Source organism: Mytilus trossulus, chromosome 1 (genome assembly GCF_036588685.1).
Source record: "Mytilus trossulus isolate FHL-02 chromosome 1, PNRI_Mtr1.1.1.hap1, whole genome shotgun sequence".
In the NCBI taxonomy this organism is placed as follows: Eukaryota; Metazoa; Mollusca; class Bivalvia; order Mytilida; family Mytilidae; genus Mytilus; species Mytilus trossulus.
The window spans coordinates 107,006,486-107,021,997 of NC_086373.1; the positions used below are offsets into that span (position 1 = coordinate 107,006,486).

Here is a 15,512-nt window from a genome sequence, read left to right on the forward strand (position 1 = left end):
AGAATGTTTTCTAAATATTTCTTTAAAAAAATCAAAGATTAAAGATTAGAACACGTCTTTCTGTGACGTACTCAGCCTTTTTTGTTAGCGGCCATATTTGTCAACCTCGTGGGTCTGAAACGACCGAAAAAGTGCGTAATTTTACACTATTTCCCTTTATCTTTCACCTTCTATTTTTCCTAGACAATAAGCTGAATGATTAAGACAATATTTTTTACCAAACTATATGAGATCGTCTCTAAAACAGCTTTGTATCGCCCTGTTTATTTCAAGCAAACAACGGTCATGATTTGTATTTCAACTATTTGACACAGATTATTTGTTTATTTATAGTCAAAATGATATTGACGCCTTGAATACTATTTAAATCAAAACTGTGTAGACTTATTAGGGATGTACGAAAACGAAAAATATCAGAAGGAGTGATCATTTGACAAGTTAAATTTGTGACTGAAAGGGAATTTCTAGATTATTTGACCCCTTTCTATGGAAATGATGCATCTATTCCTTTTATAGAAACATCACAGAATGCCAAGAAACTTTAATGTGACGCAATCTTGCAAGTAGTAGCAAAAATATGAGACAATGTAACGAACTGTTCAGCATAAACATGAATAAAGATTAGGTAAAAGTGACTGGTTCAGACCTGTTACTCTAATGAAAGACTTTGAATTTTAATGTGTGTACTTCCCTGTAGTGAAAGTTTCCTAGTATGACACAATGCTTTTGTTATTATAACAATGTTTTAGATGGAATTAACCTATAATAGATGTTGTTAATATAGAAAAAAAGAAGATTTGGTATGATTAACACTATACATACCTGCCAACTTTTGGAAATACCCGTGGGGGGTTTACGGGAAAGATGGTTTTGATAGTCCTACAAAACCTTCAAGGGGGCCTTCAGGTATATTCTAATGTGATTTTTGGCTTCTTCATGCTTTAACAAGCTCATAGCTATTGTTAAATTAATTGTTTTCTTTAAAATAGTGGACAAAATTGCTCTTACAAAATTTCCATTTGGGAGCCTCCATGGGGGAAATCCCCCACAAATAGTGACAGTTGGCAGGTATGGACTATATAAAGCTTATACCTTATACCTTATGATCTCGGATTAACTATTAGACATTATGTTCACTCTTAAAATATTCTACTTAAAATCTGTGAATAGAGAACTAAGGGAATGTCAAAAACTAGATATAGACCAAGAATGCAAGATTTGATGGGTTCACATACAAAGGCTTGCCAGGGAGGATCCTCATAAATGGGTACTATCCCCATTTATATGTATAAAACTGCAAAACAGGCTCAAAGAAACCATACCTGAAATATCAGTATAAAAGTTTACAACCTTCTGAAAGAAAGGATTTTGAAGACCATAATATTTGTTTTCAGGTCTCATTGGAACAATTAATTGTCTTACGGCCAATATATATGGTTATAATTACCCCATTTGTCAGAATAAAAGCCTACCCCAACACAATTTTTGGTCTTTTTTTTCAATGAAGCACTGTTCAGTGGCAGATACAGAACTTTTCCACTAGGGGGGCCCGCTGACTGACCTAAGAGCTTCAATGATTCCCTATATAATTAAACATTTTTTTCCACGTAAGGGGGGGCCAGGGCCCCCCTGGATCTGCCAATGCTGTTTAAGTCAGAATGTACATGTTGCTCCCCTAGACTCAATGTACTATCTCCGAAATCTATTGTTTTCTATTGTCTGATCACTCTATCTCTATTTCAAATCCTACCACTTTTTCATTGGCAAAATGCTTATCTATTTTCAGAACACATTTTACAATGAATCCAGAAAAACTGAAGCAACTTCAAGAACAAGTGAGGATTGGTGGAAAGGTGAGTTAGAATTTATAAATAGAAAGAGATATTCACTTTTAGGACCCTATTATTAATTAGAATGCATACCGGTACAATAAAATGTAGTCCTATTTTTAAGTTCATATTTGTATGTTCACTTACAATCTCTGTACTTTTACAGTTAAGGTGATGACAAATATGACAACCTCTTTGTAAAAATGGAAAAATAATCTTAGAATGAATTCATTTAAACACTAATCTTTACACATTACTTAAAACCAATTGTGCTTTGTCTGTTTAATTTATTATTTTTGATTCAGAAAGACAACCTATGCATGCTCTGTAAATAAATCTTTTCAGCAATGTTCAATAACAACTCCACTATGATATTGTTTATGAATTTTCAGGATCAATCTGACAATCGTTCATTTTTCTAAAATTAAGGCAGAGTGATAAGTGTGGGCCTGAAATGAAATTCAATCAAAACCCTATGGTACTGACTTGATATATTAATTCTTCCAAGGTTAATCATTTCTTTTGAGATACAAGAAATAAAGAGCATTGATCATAACATTCTAAAGATCCTGTCCATCAATGTCCTTAAAGTGGTGGTATCATTACTTGTCTTATTTCAGGGAACTGCCCGTAGGAAGAAGAAGGTTGTCCACAGAACTGCTACCACAGATGGTAAAAAAGTACAAACCACATTAAAGAAACTGTCAGTTAGCAATATACCAGGCATTGAAGAGGTGCGTTAACATTGAGATGAATTTAAACGGGTTGGGAACAAACCCTCTCTATGGTGATTATACCTGTATAGAGGGATAAACCTTCTATAGAGGGATACAATTATCCCTCTATAGAGGGGTATTTTTGTTTAGACTGGATTTAAATCAAAACAGGGCAGAATGGCATTCTCTACTAATTATGGCAGTAACCTGCAACAGTTGATGCACCAATTGATGTACTTAGTTTAATATGCACATGCCCAGTTTGCTGCTTATCTGACTAAATATAAAATCTATTGTTCACCATGATTGAAAGCTGTGATGATCAGGTAAATTCTACTCACTTATGCCTCACTGAACAGAATTTCTATTGTTAGATTTAACATGAAATTTAAAGGTCAACTATTCCTTTTGATGTTGATCAGGTGTTCAGATAGGTATACAATAGATTTCAAGTTTTGTCACTTTATCAGAAAACGGGTTATCCCAATTTTTAGTAAAGTGCATATGTTGATGCACCTACTGCTAGAGATTATAGCCAATACAATTAGAAAATGCCATTCTGCCCTAATTTGCTTTATATCCAGTGCAAACACAAATACCCCTCTATAGAGGGATAATTTTATCCCTCTAAAGAAGGTTTATCCCTCTATACAGGTATAATCACCATCCAGGGGGTTTGTTCCCAACCTGTTAAAAAGATGTGTAGTATGTTTGTTTCACTGAAACAGCAACAAGAAACAAAAGCTATATATAGGTCATTTTATAGCCTTCAGCACATCACAATAACATGTTTGTTGCATTCGCAGTCAGTAAAAGACCTTGGAATTTAATTTTTTTTAAATGCAGGAAAAGCTAATTTTTCAAGTCAGCAAGTAATAATTGAAGCCCGTTTTTAATGTGAAAATAAGGAGATGTGGTATGATTGTCAATGAGATATAACAGAGATCAAGAATGTTAACAAATACTGGTCATTGTATTACATCAACGATGAGTATAATGTGTACTCATCTATTAAAGGTCCAAGAATAAAACGAGAAACATTTCAGGAATTTTTATTCTCAACAAAAATGAAAAACAATGCAGACATCTGACACAGGTTGTGTTTTTTGAGAACATAAGGCTTTGCTAAAATGTGATACTTTTGTATTTTACATGCATGGTTTATTGAGCAGCTATCATATTCTGAACCTATTAATAAAGTAGTAGTAAAGAAAGGTTAAATAATTGCTCAGAATTCTGTATCATAAATTTGTTTTCTGTATAATAGGTCAATATGATTAAAGAAGATGGCATGGTTATTCATTTTAACAATCCAAAAGTGCAAGCATCATTAGCAGCCAACACATTTGCCATTACAGGCCAGGCTGAAAATAAACGTAAGTATAATAGATAGTTAGGGTCAGTACAGCTTGCAGTCAAGGGGAGTAAATGGGCTATATATAATAAAGAAGATATGGTATGATTGCCAATGAGACAACTATCCACATAAGACCTATGTCAGTTTGATATAATGTCGCAGATCTTTTGCAATGGTTGTATGCAAATTTTAAGAAAATCTGTGGCATAGTCCATTTACTGTAAATTGACTTTAAAGCATATTTTCAAAGGCAGAGCTTAGAATGAGTTGCCTATTACACATTAAATAGAAGACAATTAGGAAAACATCATGAAAGATGAATGAGTTTGTCTTTTTCACGTTTTTATCCCGTGTTAAATTCAAAATGTCTGATTTTAAAAAATAAGTAACTTTTCAACAAATTTATTTCAATTTGTGAAATCAGAAACTTAGTCCTTATGAATAAATAGGATAAAGGGGCCAACTTTAAGATTTATTGACCTGCTTGATTAAGGTAAGAGCTGGAACATTTCCATTCGAAAGTATTATCTATCACTATTTTAATCAGCAGGGAATATTTTATGTTGTTTATACGGATATTAAATTTCATGGCTAACTAGTATCATAATTAATCTCAATTTTTTAACCAAGACATGCTGATCCTGCTTATAATTATTAAGCTTTATGTATTTACTATCTCCTAATATGTTATATTTTTACCTATTTTCAGAAATAGCAGAAATGTTACCTGGAATTCTGAACCAGTTAGGAGCTGAATCTTTAAGTAGTCTTAAAAAACTGGCTTCTACTGTTGCTGGAGGTACTTATCTAGTTTGAATACAAGAAAATTAATTCTCACAATAATAAAAAGTAATATTATAAAGATACATAGAGAATAATACATGGCAAAATCTGTATCATCCCGAGACATCAATATCAGCCCAAGGGATGATATTGGTCGAGGGTGATACAGCATGTGATACTGATTTTGCCATGTATTATACGCTTTATCATATATTTCAACAGAAGAGTATTATATTATATGAACTGTTTTCTGATCCATAGCACTGGGTTACCTTCAGTTTTGCTTTTTTCTTGTTTCAAAACCTTAGAATAACTGCTCAATTATTTATACGAAGCACCTGGGTTACCTTACAATTTGCTTGCTGTTGTTTTAAAAATATTTTGTTTATTATTGTATTTATTTGAGTGTTTTGTATCTTTTATAGTTGCAATTAGTGTTCCAAAAAATATGAAAACTTGATGTTCGTGACGTCACATACAATATGAAAACTTGACGTTCGTGACGTTACATACCAAACAATGACGTCTTTCAAGAAATTGACCTATTTTGAGGAAACTTTTTTTTAAGCAAAAAAAAAAAAAAAAAACTGATTTAATGTAAAAAAAAAAAAAAAAAAAAAAAGGTATGCGATACGGGGTATGCGATACAGGGTAGATGATACAGACTGGAAAAACAAACCTTTATTAGATATACAAAATAGCTGTATTTTGTACTGAATATATGATAAACAGAAATATACAATAGATTACTAGTCATAAAATGTCACAATTAATTCTATCAAGATACACAATAATCAAATGTGCATGATAACAAAAAAGTTATAAATACCTAATATTATATTGACACCAGTTATATTTAACTCTTTGAGCCATGCATAAAAAATATTTGGGTTTCCACAAACCCAGCTTGATCTGTTTTTACTGTCCAGCTCTCATTCAAGACATTATCAATTATGCTCTAATTTTCTGATAATTTTCTAAAATATTCTTGTGTCAGAGAACTAACATTCAATTCAAAAGAACTGACAAATAGTATCCACTCTTTTTTGCACTGTGTTACATTAAGAGCATTTGGTAAAGTTTAAGGGGTTTAACTTTTAACTTGAACCTTATTCCTACACATGTCTGTAGGTCCAAAAGTTTGTTTTCACACTTAACTTTGCCTCGAACAAATGTTATGAAATAACTACATATTGCTTATTAACCATCAAACACTAATCAATTTCAAATTTGGGTGGCATAACTTACACTATTCTTGAGTTGCCCCATAACTGTTTGTTAGTGAACAAAGAGAGCACTCAAACACACAAGCAATCTCTTCTGACGACATACAGAAACAAATGTCATTCAGTTTCAAAATCGAACTATGAATTAGTAGGAGGACCTTGTATATTTACCAGTGGGGACCTTCTTTTGTATTTAAGTGGTGTTTCATACAAAATTCAACTGCTTTGTGCAAGATTTGATAAGTGGGAAATTAGCTAATTGAATTGCAATAGCTTAATCCGACCATTCTTAATATTCTTGTCTGCAAATTGTATACTAGGTTTGTACAATATATTTGTTGAACATATTTGTATTGTGTGTTCTGTTTTCTGGTTTTACAGCAGGTGGAAATGACCGACCGTCTACAGAAGATATTGATGACGATGATGATGGTGTGCCAGGTACGTCACAGTTTTACAAACTTTTAAACAATATAAAAAAGATGTGGTACGATTGCCAATGAGACAACTATCCACAAAAGACCAAAATGACACAAACAGAAACAAGTTCTTTTATTTTCTGTGTCAGATTTTAGTTAATTTTTCACATATTGTACCATAAATTGAGTTTGCTATGATGGTTTAGGGGAAAATATACAGAATTGTAATAACTGGTGAACATCTATTAACCCTTTCCTTCATAATGACGCCACCCCCTTTACTCCATAATGACGTCTGTTGAACCTCAGTTGAAACAATTCGACTACAAAGTGTAGACTTCACTGCATTAGACTTAATAAAATTCGCATCCAATATAAAAAGGATATTCATATGAATATATTATCCGACATAAATTTATTTGATGAAATATTTGTTTTTTCGCAATGCACTAATACTTTAAAGCATATTTCAGAATTTTATTGAAAAATCCTATGTGAATCAAGTGTGTCCAAAAAAAATTCAATGGAGGAAAGTGTTAACTTCAAATAAATTCAATATGCATAACATATCATGTGCTCTTTAAAGTTAATTAGTTAGGTCTCAATTGACAAACCATTAAGAGTAAAAAGTCAGATTTTTTTTTCTGAATTACATTATCAGCTTGTCACTTTATATTTTTAATGCCCCAGATATGATAGTTATATGTTTTCAATTGGTGCATCCTTCAATTACAGTTATTGTAAAATTTAGATTCACTACATTTTTTTAATGCCGCAGCTATGATAGTAGCTTTGTTTTACTGGTTGATGCCTCCTTCAGTCATTTGTCAGTTACCGTTTCTGTAAAAAATCTATTTGACATATACTTTGTTGTTACATTGAGTTAATATATACAGATAAGAATAATTTGCATTTCTAATCTTATTTAAATTTTCATTTTCAGATTTGGTCGAAAATTTTGATGAAACTTCTAAAGGAGAATAATCTAGGAACAAACTTTTTTCATGTTATCTTATCATGTGTAAACTTTGCTTCGAACATATAGTTTGTATGACAGTGTGTGATAAAAGTCGTCGAAAGACCCTGCCGCGTAACTGCCTATTGGTAGTGTGTACACTATTTCGTCTAAAATTCATTTCACACCTGCAATGGAGGCAACTCAATTTTGTAAAACAAACATTTAGCATTTTCTCTATTGCAAGTGTAAATAAAAACATTTTCTACAGGTGCTTTTTTTTTTTTTTGGTCATAATTGTCTCATATAGATCATCTTGCTGTTGAGCTAAAATGCATTACCTAGTGCTATCCACTTGCATAATATTTTTTTAAATATTCGAAACTACATGTAAGAAAAATTCATGGTATGAACTTCGACTGGTGATATTTCTGTGTAAGTTATTATTTAGGGTGGGAATAGATTGTCCTAAAAGAATTAAAATTTTGGAGTTGCTGTTAATCAAATTTTACATGTATAACCTTGAACGAAAAGAGCTTTGCAAATGGTTAAAAAAAACATCTATTTTTGGAGACCATATTATTTTTATATTGTTTATTTATTATTGAAGGATCTAGTTATACCCCTGCTTAGTAAAATTTTCTACCAATGATTGTTTGTTTATGTATGGTCTCTTTGTTTAAACACCAAAACCTTAATGTGCAATTCCCATTAAATCACTGATTTGATTGAAGTTTTCAGATAATCCAAAGAAACTCATGTTATTGTTTGTCATTATCTGGGACTCCTTCTCAACCACTTACTGGATTTCTGAAATGTTCACAGATTTTCGGCACCTGCTGTGTGTAATGATATTCTGTAATTCAGTTTCTGATAATGTATATATGTATTTACATATGCTATTATAAAATTTATACATAACTTACTGTCCAGTTTATATTAAGTAGGTAGTTTTACTTACAATAATAGTTCATACAAGAAAAAAACACAAAGTTTACAATATATTATTCAGCAACAAAGAGTGCTCACAGTTGCTGAAAGCAAGCTTGATCATTATAAAATCATTCAATCCTACTTCTAATATTGGTTGCTGGACTTGAAACTGGATTTCATACAGCAATCATGTCATAAACAGTTAAGATACACCTATTTCATTTTGACTGATAAATGACAATTGTTGGAACATTTCATCACTTGGACAGTTTCGGATTTATTCTTGTACGATTAAAAAATATTTAGAAAACCATTGATTGTGTATAACTCCACAATATGGCAGCATAAATATGGGTAACGGCAATAATTTACCCCCAAAGAAGATTTTATACTGTTTTACAGGTACTTAGTAAACATTATTCAACAAGAGATGTCTTGTATTGAATGAGTTTCAAAACTGAATATGCTGTTTGTCTTTAGAATTATATGGATTTCAATCACTTGCAATGAATATTCAAAGTTATTCTAAGTGTGATGACTGACTACATATTTAGTACAGTATATAATATATCCCACAGGATATTTTAAAATCTCTTGAAAATTACTTCTGAATAAATTCAGAATGAAATTTTCACAGCAATTTATTATTATGAAAATGTTAACTTCAAGTCTTGAAAATATGCTTTACTTATTAGTTGTAATTGCCTTTATTCAGCTCTCAATGACTTTTATACTCTTATATAAGTACTTTACATCCTTAGTCCTTTTGTTATTTGGGTTATGTGTGTTTTATATGGATCAGACTGAGATGAATCCAGCCTTTTTCAACTAAATTTGTCTCGACTTGATGGATTCAAACAGGACTACAGTAACTTGTTTCTAGAGGCAGCAACAATGTGATAGTTCAGTTTAATGCAAACCACATTTGATGATTTTTGGTATGCTTATGTATAAGCATTAGCATATCTTATTTCCATGGAAATTACTTGGTACTTAATTTTGAAGTCTTGGAGACGTGTTTAACTGCACCTAAATGTATACAGTAATTCAGGGGTTGTGATGGGTTGCTCTACAAGTTTTGATTAAATCCAGCTAGGCTTGTAATGTAATGGTTAACCACAAGTACTTCAATATTTTGGTTTATGATTTTAAGGGATAAACAAATTTGCCTATTTAACTTTGTTTCGTAAGGCTTATATTAGAAAGGAAAGACAATTGGTTTTGAGGTCGATGGTTATGTTCACAACTGCAACTTGGTTCTCAAATTATATCTTCTCTGAACAGCTTGGAAGTGTTTGGCGAGGGAAAATACCCTTGTGAAATTTTGGTTCATTAGGTGATTGACTGCAAGATCCTCAGGGGTCGTCCATTAGTAGTCAAGTCAAGGTCATATTATCTACAAGTAAACAATGTATTTATTTCAGACAATATCCGTCGAGTCTTGAATCAAATTTTTTACAAAATTTTGTCAAATACATCTAGGGTGAAAAAGCTCATTCATAGATGCAATTGAAAAAAATGCTCAAAATAAGTACCCCCTCAATACATAGACTTTAAAATTGCAACCATGGTGCCTCTTAAATCTTATCTAGATGTTTATTAGTAAGCTAAAAGAGAGGTGAAAGAAACCAGAGGGAGTCCCCTGACAGTCAAACTCGTAGATAGAAAATAAACTTACCTGCCATAGCTAAAAATTAAAAAATACCTGAACATATAATAGTACACAAGACACAACATAGAAAACTAAAAGACTAAGCAACACGAACCCCACCAAAAACCGGGGGTTTTCTGGGGTTCTCAGGAAGGGTAAGCAGATCCTGCTTTATATGTGGCACCCGTAGAGTTACTCGTATTATTACAAACCCGGTAAATAGATAACTAGGTTGGTCTCATTAACGATTAATGAAAGGGAAGGGGATTATAGTTGCCACATTAAATAAGGAACATATCAGATAAAATCTGAAACGGTTATTTCTTAATGGTCAATTAACTCGTGACAACATCTGTAAAATTTACGAAGGGATAATTTCAACTTCACCATTTGGAACTCTTGGTTTAATAGCTTCATTGTGAGCAGCTATCTCTTTCAAGAAAATACAAGCACGGGAATATTGTATCGATTGGGAGATGTATACTTAGTATGCAGGCCAAGCTAGAATATTGCTACATATAAATGGAAAGTTCATAATTTGGGAATCTGAAATCATCTCTTTTGTTGTGAAGTTTTGTTTTCAACCGACCCTCATTATCAATTTCTAGATGTAAGTAAAACTTAACTTTATCTGTTGTATCCTTTATCTCTATTTCGATGGGATAGAAGTGTTCAATATAATCACCAAGTTTTGAATTATTTAGTGAGAGAACATAATCTATATATATAAATAGCGGAAAGTGAAGTTAAAGGTTATTGCTAACTTAGTTGAAAAGGATCACTTTGATTCAAACAAAAAGTTCTCTGAATCTGACATTATTTAGATCTTTCCTCCTCAGAAGTTCCTGTATGAAGTCAGCCTCATAATTATAAAGAAACAAGTCGACAAGGAGAGGGGCACAATTGGTTCCCATTGGAATGTCAAAAGTCTGTTGAAAAACACGTCCTCCAAACGTAACAAATATGTTGTCAATGAAGAAATCAAGCATCTAAATAATGTCAGATTCAGAGAATTTTTTGTTTGAATCAAAGTGATCCTTTTCAAAGTAGGATTTATCACTAAGACAAGATAGGCAATTCCTTTTGTCAGGCCTTCGACTTTTGTCAAAAAAGCGAGACGATGATCCTACATTTCGGCGGCGTCGGCGTCCACAAATATTCACTCTAGGGTTAAAGTTTTTGAAATTTTCATAACTTACTTAAACTATTCTGTATTTCTACTTAACTTGGACAGTAGCTTGTTTTTTTTATCATAAGATAGTATTAGTACGGCGGCTTTGTGAAAAATTGTGCACATCCTGCTACAAGCATGAAATTTGGCATAGACCTTCCTCAACTATTACTCTTTGTACAAAACCTAACAAAAGAAACAACTGTCAACTAGCAAATGTCAAACTCTAAACTGGTAAAATTCCTGAACAACACAAAGGAACAGCCAACTACCCAAAAGAAATATACACCTGTAGTATTTTCGGACAGTAAAGGAAATTGGCTCAAAAACCACGTAAATAGATCACACTCAGTAGAAAAAGAAATTATCTGGTGGTGTAAGAGTGGCGCCAAAATAGCTGACAGACTTAAATGGCTACAAACTGCAACCCTAATCATTAAAACTAGAGAATTAGGAGCTATATAGATATATGTCTGGCTAGGCACTTGCGACCTAACATCTTATAACAAGAAATATATTTCTATCAACACCTACACTGTTGAAACTATAGATCATCTGATAGATCACTACAATAAAATTATTGAATTAGTCCAACAATACGATAGCTGCAAGATAACAATACTTGAAACACCATTATACTCAAATTACCGCTGGAACTGCCATCGTAAACACAAAACACCTGAAGAATTTAAAGAACAGGACAATATACTTACAGATCAAGTCATCAGATTAAACTTCAAAATCAAAGAACTAAATACCAGCATAAAAAGTCACTCTCCAAAATTTTCAAACGATTTACAGACAAAATCTAAATTTAAAAAAGGAGACCACAGAACATCAACAACCAGGACACAATACACTATAACCTATACGCTGACGGAATCCACCCAGACAACCTTTTAGCAAAAACCTGGTTAAAGAAGATCGCTGAGCAAGCACAAATTAACTGTTGGTAATTGCTGTTGTTGTTTCAGTCAGCACGGGCTCTTCCGAGCTAAACTGAATACCTCAACAGTAACCCAACATTTACAAAAGCTTGATACTCATAGAAAAATCTACAAGATGAAAATATTTACTTTGATTATAGCAGTGACTCTGATATATAACATTGGACAATCCATCTTCAATGAAAAATCATGGGACCATCGTCATTTACTTACAAATCTATTAAACAACAAATGGTCATCAGCAGGCCGTAAACAAATGACATTACCTGTTAAGCCAAAAAAGAACTATCCAATGACAATATTAATTCTCCTCCTTGCAGGGGATATAGGGCAAAACCCTGGACCAAGAACAAAACAACAAAGTATCTACCCATGTGGACTTTGTGAACACCCAGTCACATGGAACTGCGAAGGAGTATGCTGTGATGACTGTAACATCTGGCATCACAAAACATGTATAGAACTATGTTCTGCAGACTACGACCTACTGCAAAGATCTAATGTACAATGGCTATGCTGTAAATGTGAAAGCATCAACGTTTCTACTTTCACTTCCCACAGTTACGAATTGAACACTTCAAACTATTATGATCCTTTAACCCACAACAGCACATTCGAATCAATTACGTCAAATGCATTTAGTCCACTTAAAGCCAGCAGTCCAAAGGGAAATAATTCAATTAATAACAACACATCAAAGAGTAATAAGAGCAAAAACAGAACAAACAGCAGCAACCTATTCAATATACCAAAGAAACAAAACTTAAGAATCCTTACACTGAACTGTAGAAGCATCAAGGACAAGACATCTGAATTTTCAGCTGCAATCAAATACATCAAACCTGACATCATCTGCGGCACAGAGTCTTGGCTGAAAGGAGAACATCCTGGAAAAAACCCAACTAAAGATGCAATTAAATCTAGCGAAGTTTTTCCAGAAAACTACACAGCCTACAGAAATGATCGAGGAACACTGGGAGGCGGTGTTTTCATCCTTGTACAAAACGACATTATTGTTATTGAAAAACCAGAGTTTGTAACAAAATGTGAGATAGAATGGGCAAAGATACAAATGAAAGACAAAAAAGATCTCACAATAGGCTCATTCTATATGACACACAGAAACATGGAACACATAAAGGAATTAGATAAATCATTAGACCATATTTCAAACAAAAATCAAACCATCATGCTAACTGGAGATTTCAACTGCCCAGACATAAACTGGAAGACCATGTCAGTAAACCAAAATGCACAAGACAAGGAAATCCAAATAGCTCTAATGGAAGTTATCATATCACACTCACTAACACAGATGCACGAAACACCAACAAGAGGCAATAACTTACTGGACATAGTGCTGACTTCAAAACCGTCACTCATCAAAACATCCTCTAATGCTCCAGGAATATCTGACCACGATATGTTTGTAACAGACTGCGATACAAAACAACATTATCAGAGTAAGAAGCCACGCAAATGCTACATATACTCCAAAGCAAAATGGGAAGATCTACACAAAGACCTGACTATCCTTTCAACCAACATCATTGAAATGTACCATTTAGGCGCCACAGTACAGGAATTATGGGACAAGTTCAAGACAGACCTTTATTCGAACCTTGACAACCATATACCATCAAAACTCATTCGATCTAAAACCAATCTACCCTGGATCAATCATAAAATCAGGAAAATGTTTAAAAAGAAAACAAGGCTATATCAACAGGCAAAGAAAACCAACAACTGGACCAACTACAGGCATTTCCAAAAAGAATGTAAGCGGCAAATCAGAAAATCTGAGAATAACTACATTAATACCACAATCCTAGAAGGGCTAGAAAACAACAACTCAAAACCATTTTGGAAATATGTAAAATCAAGGAAACAGGACAACATAGGAATAGCACCCCTTAAAAGCAATGGACACCTAATCAATGACAGCAAAGGGAAGGCAGAATTACTGATCGAACAATTCAGTTCAGTATTCCCAAGAGATAAAGACAAAACTCTGCCAACAACATCAAAACACATAAAACGCACAATACCTCCATAGACATAAAAACAAATAAGAGTCGAAAAGCTGCTGAAAAAAATTTAATACATCCAAGGCATCAGGACCAGACGGCATACCAAACCGTATATTGAAAGAATGCTCAAAACAACTAGCCCCTGGACTTACAATGATATTCCAAAAACCCATCAACACTGGTACATTACCAAGAGACTGGCTAAATGCAAATATATCAAGTGCCTTTAAAAAGGAAGACAAACATGCACCAGAAAACTACAGACCAGTGTCCTTAAATCTGTACCATGCAAGCTACTGAAACATATAATCTGTAGACATATACTTAAAACATCTAGAGAAGCACAGAGTACTTACATCACTAAAACCATGGCTTCAGGTCAGGCTATTCCTGTGAAACCCAACTGCTAGTCACACTACATGACTTCATGAAAGCCTTCGACGCAGGAAACATATTGATGTAGCTCTCCTGGACTTCTCCAAAGCGTTTGACACTGTGCCACACAACAAACTACTGCACAAAATGAACGAATACGGTATAAGAGGACCTCTAAAAAATGGTTGGAGATGTTCCTAACCCAAAGGAAAATGAAAGCTGTCGTAGATGGGGAGGAATCAGAAGAAGCTTCGGTTGACTCCGGTGTACCACAAGGTACAGTACTAGGACCCCTTCTCTTCCTCTGCCACATAAACGACCATCCAGATTCAGTACAATCATCTGTCAGACTTTTCGCAGATGACTGCCTCCTGTACAGGAACATAAATAGTCAACATGACCACACACTCCTACAGCGAGACCTCCAAAACCTAGAAGTATGGGCCACAAACTGGGGCATGCGCTTCAATGCAAAGAAGTGCTACATACTTAGCATTAAGAATAAAAGCCAGAAGATGTACAGCCTAGACGGACATGTACTACAACAAGTCCAACACAACCCATATCTAGGCTTACAAATATCAGAAGACCTAAAATGGACCACGCACATCTCAAATGTTGCCAAGAAAGCCAATTCGACACTCGGCTTTCTAAGAAGAAATCTACTCTCCTGCCCAAAAGATTGCAAAAAGACCGCATATATATCATTAGAACGATCAACTATGGAATATGGTGCCATAATATGGGACCCATATACACAACATGATATAAATCAATTGGAAAGAATACAACGCAGAGCAGCTAGATTCATTACAGGCGACTATAGGTCTAGAGAAGAGGGGTCGGTCACCAAAATGCTAGACGATTTAGAACTAGACAACCTACAAACAAGACGAACAAGTCAACGGCTGGTATTTCTGTACAAAGTGGTTGAGGGGTTGGTCCCAGCTATTAATCCCGACGATTTTCTTGTTAAAAGTAAACCTAAGAGGAAAATCAAACCCAAAACATTTGACAATTTTGTATAAAGTGCCAATATAGTGACAAATTCAGTGAAGAACAATTCTAAGGCACTAGATACTATATTCCTGCAACACCGATCCATATAAGAACTCTTTCT

The 15,512-nt window shown here is 33.8% G+C and overlaps 2 protein-coding genes across 3 annotated transcripts; both read left to right on the top strand.

Annotated features, from left to right (window-relative positions):
• The first annotated feature begins 26 nt into the window (after positions 1–26).
• LOC134696261 (transcription factor BTF3 homolog 4-like) lies at positions 27–7,555 on the top strand. Of its 2 annotated transcripts, none has more exons than XM_063557970.1 (7): positions 27–131; positions 1,787–1,853; positions 2,450–2,563; positions 3,813–3,921; positions 4,612–4,701; positions 6,293–6,352; positions 7,274–7,555. In XM_063557970.1, the coding sequence occupies exons 2-7, from the start codon at positions 1,800–1,802 to the stop codon at positions 7,312–7,314; spliced, it is 468 nt and encodes a 155-aa protein (XP_063414040.1). In that variant the 5' UTR covers positions 27–131; positions 1,787–1,799; the 3' UTR covers positions 7,315–7,555. The 2 variants fall into 2 exon arrangements, with proteins under 2 accessions (XP_063414040.1, XP_063414031.1); XM_063557961.1 differs by having other exon boundaries at positions 35–131; positions 4,612–4,700; positions 6,283–6,352.
• A 4,547-nt stretch (positions 7,556–12,102) lies between these two features.
• Positions 12,103–14,043, top strand: LOC134705652 (uncharacterized). The gene has a single exon (XM_063564373.1). It carries the CDS (start codon positions 12,103–12,105, stop codon positions 14,041–14,043), a length of 1,941 nt encoding a protein of 646 aa, XP_063420443.1.
• Positions 14,044–15,512: the final 1,469 nt, after the last annotated feature.

Excerpts from the sequence above, each read along its gene's own strand:
- LOC134696261 (XM_063557961.1), top strand. The coding sequence starts at position 1,800 with ATGAATCCAGAAAAACTGAAGCAACTTCAAGAACAAGTGAGGATTGGT. Across the intron at positions 1,854-2,449 it reads AAGTGAGGATTGGTGGAAAG|GGAACTGCCCGTAGGAAGAA; the intron begins GTGAGTTAGAAT and ends GTCTTATTTCAG. Across the intron at positions 2,564-3,812 it reads ATATACCAGGCATTGAAGAG|GTCAATATGATTAAAGAAGA; the intron begins GTGCGTTAACAT and ends TCTGTATAATAG.
- LOC134705652 (XM_063564373.1), top strand. The coding sequence starts at position 12,103 with ATGAAAATATTTACTTTGATTATAGCAGTGACTCTGATATATAACATT.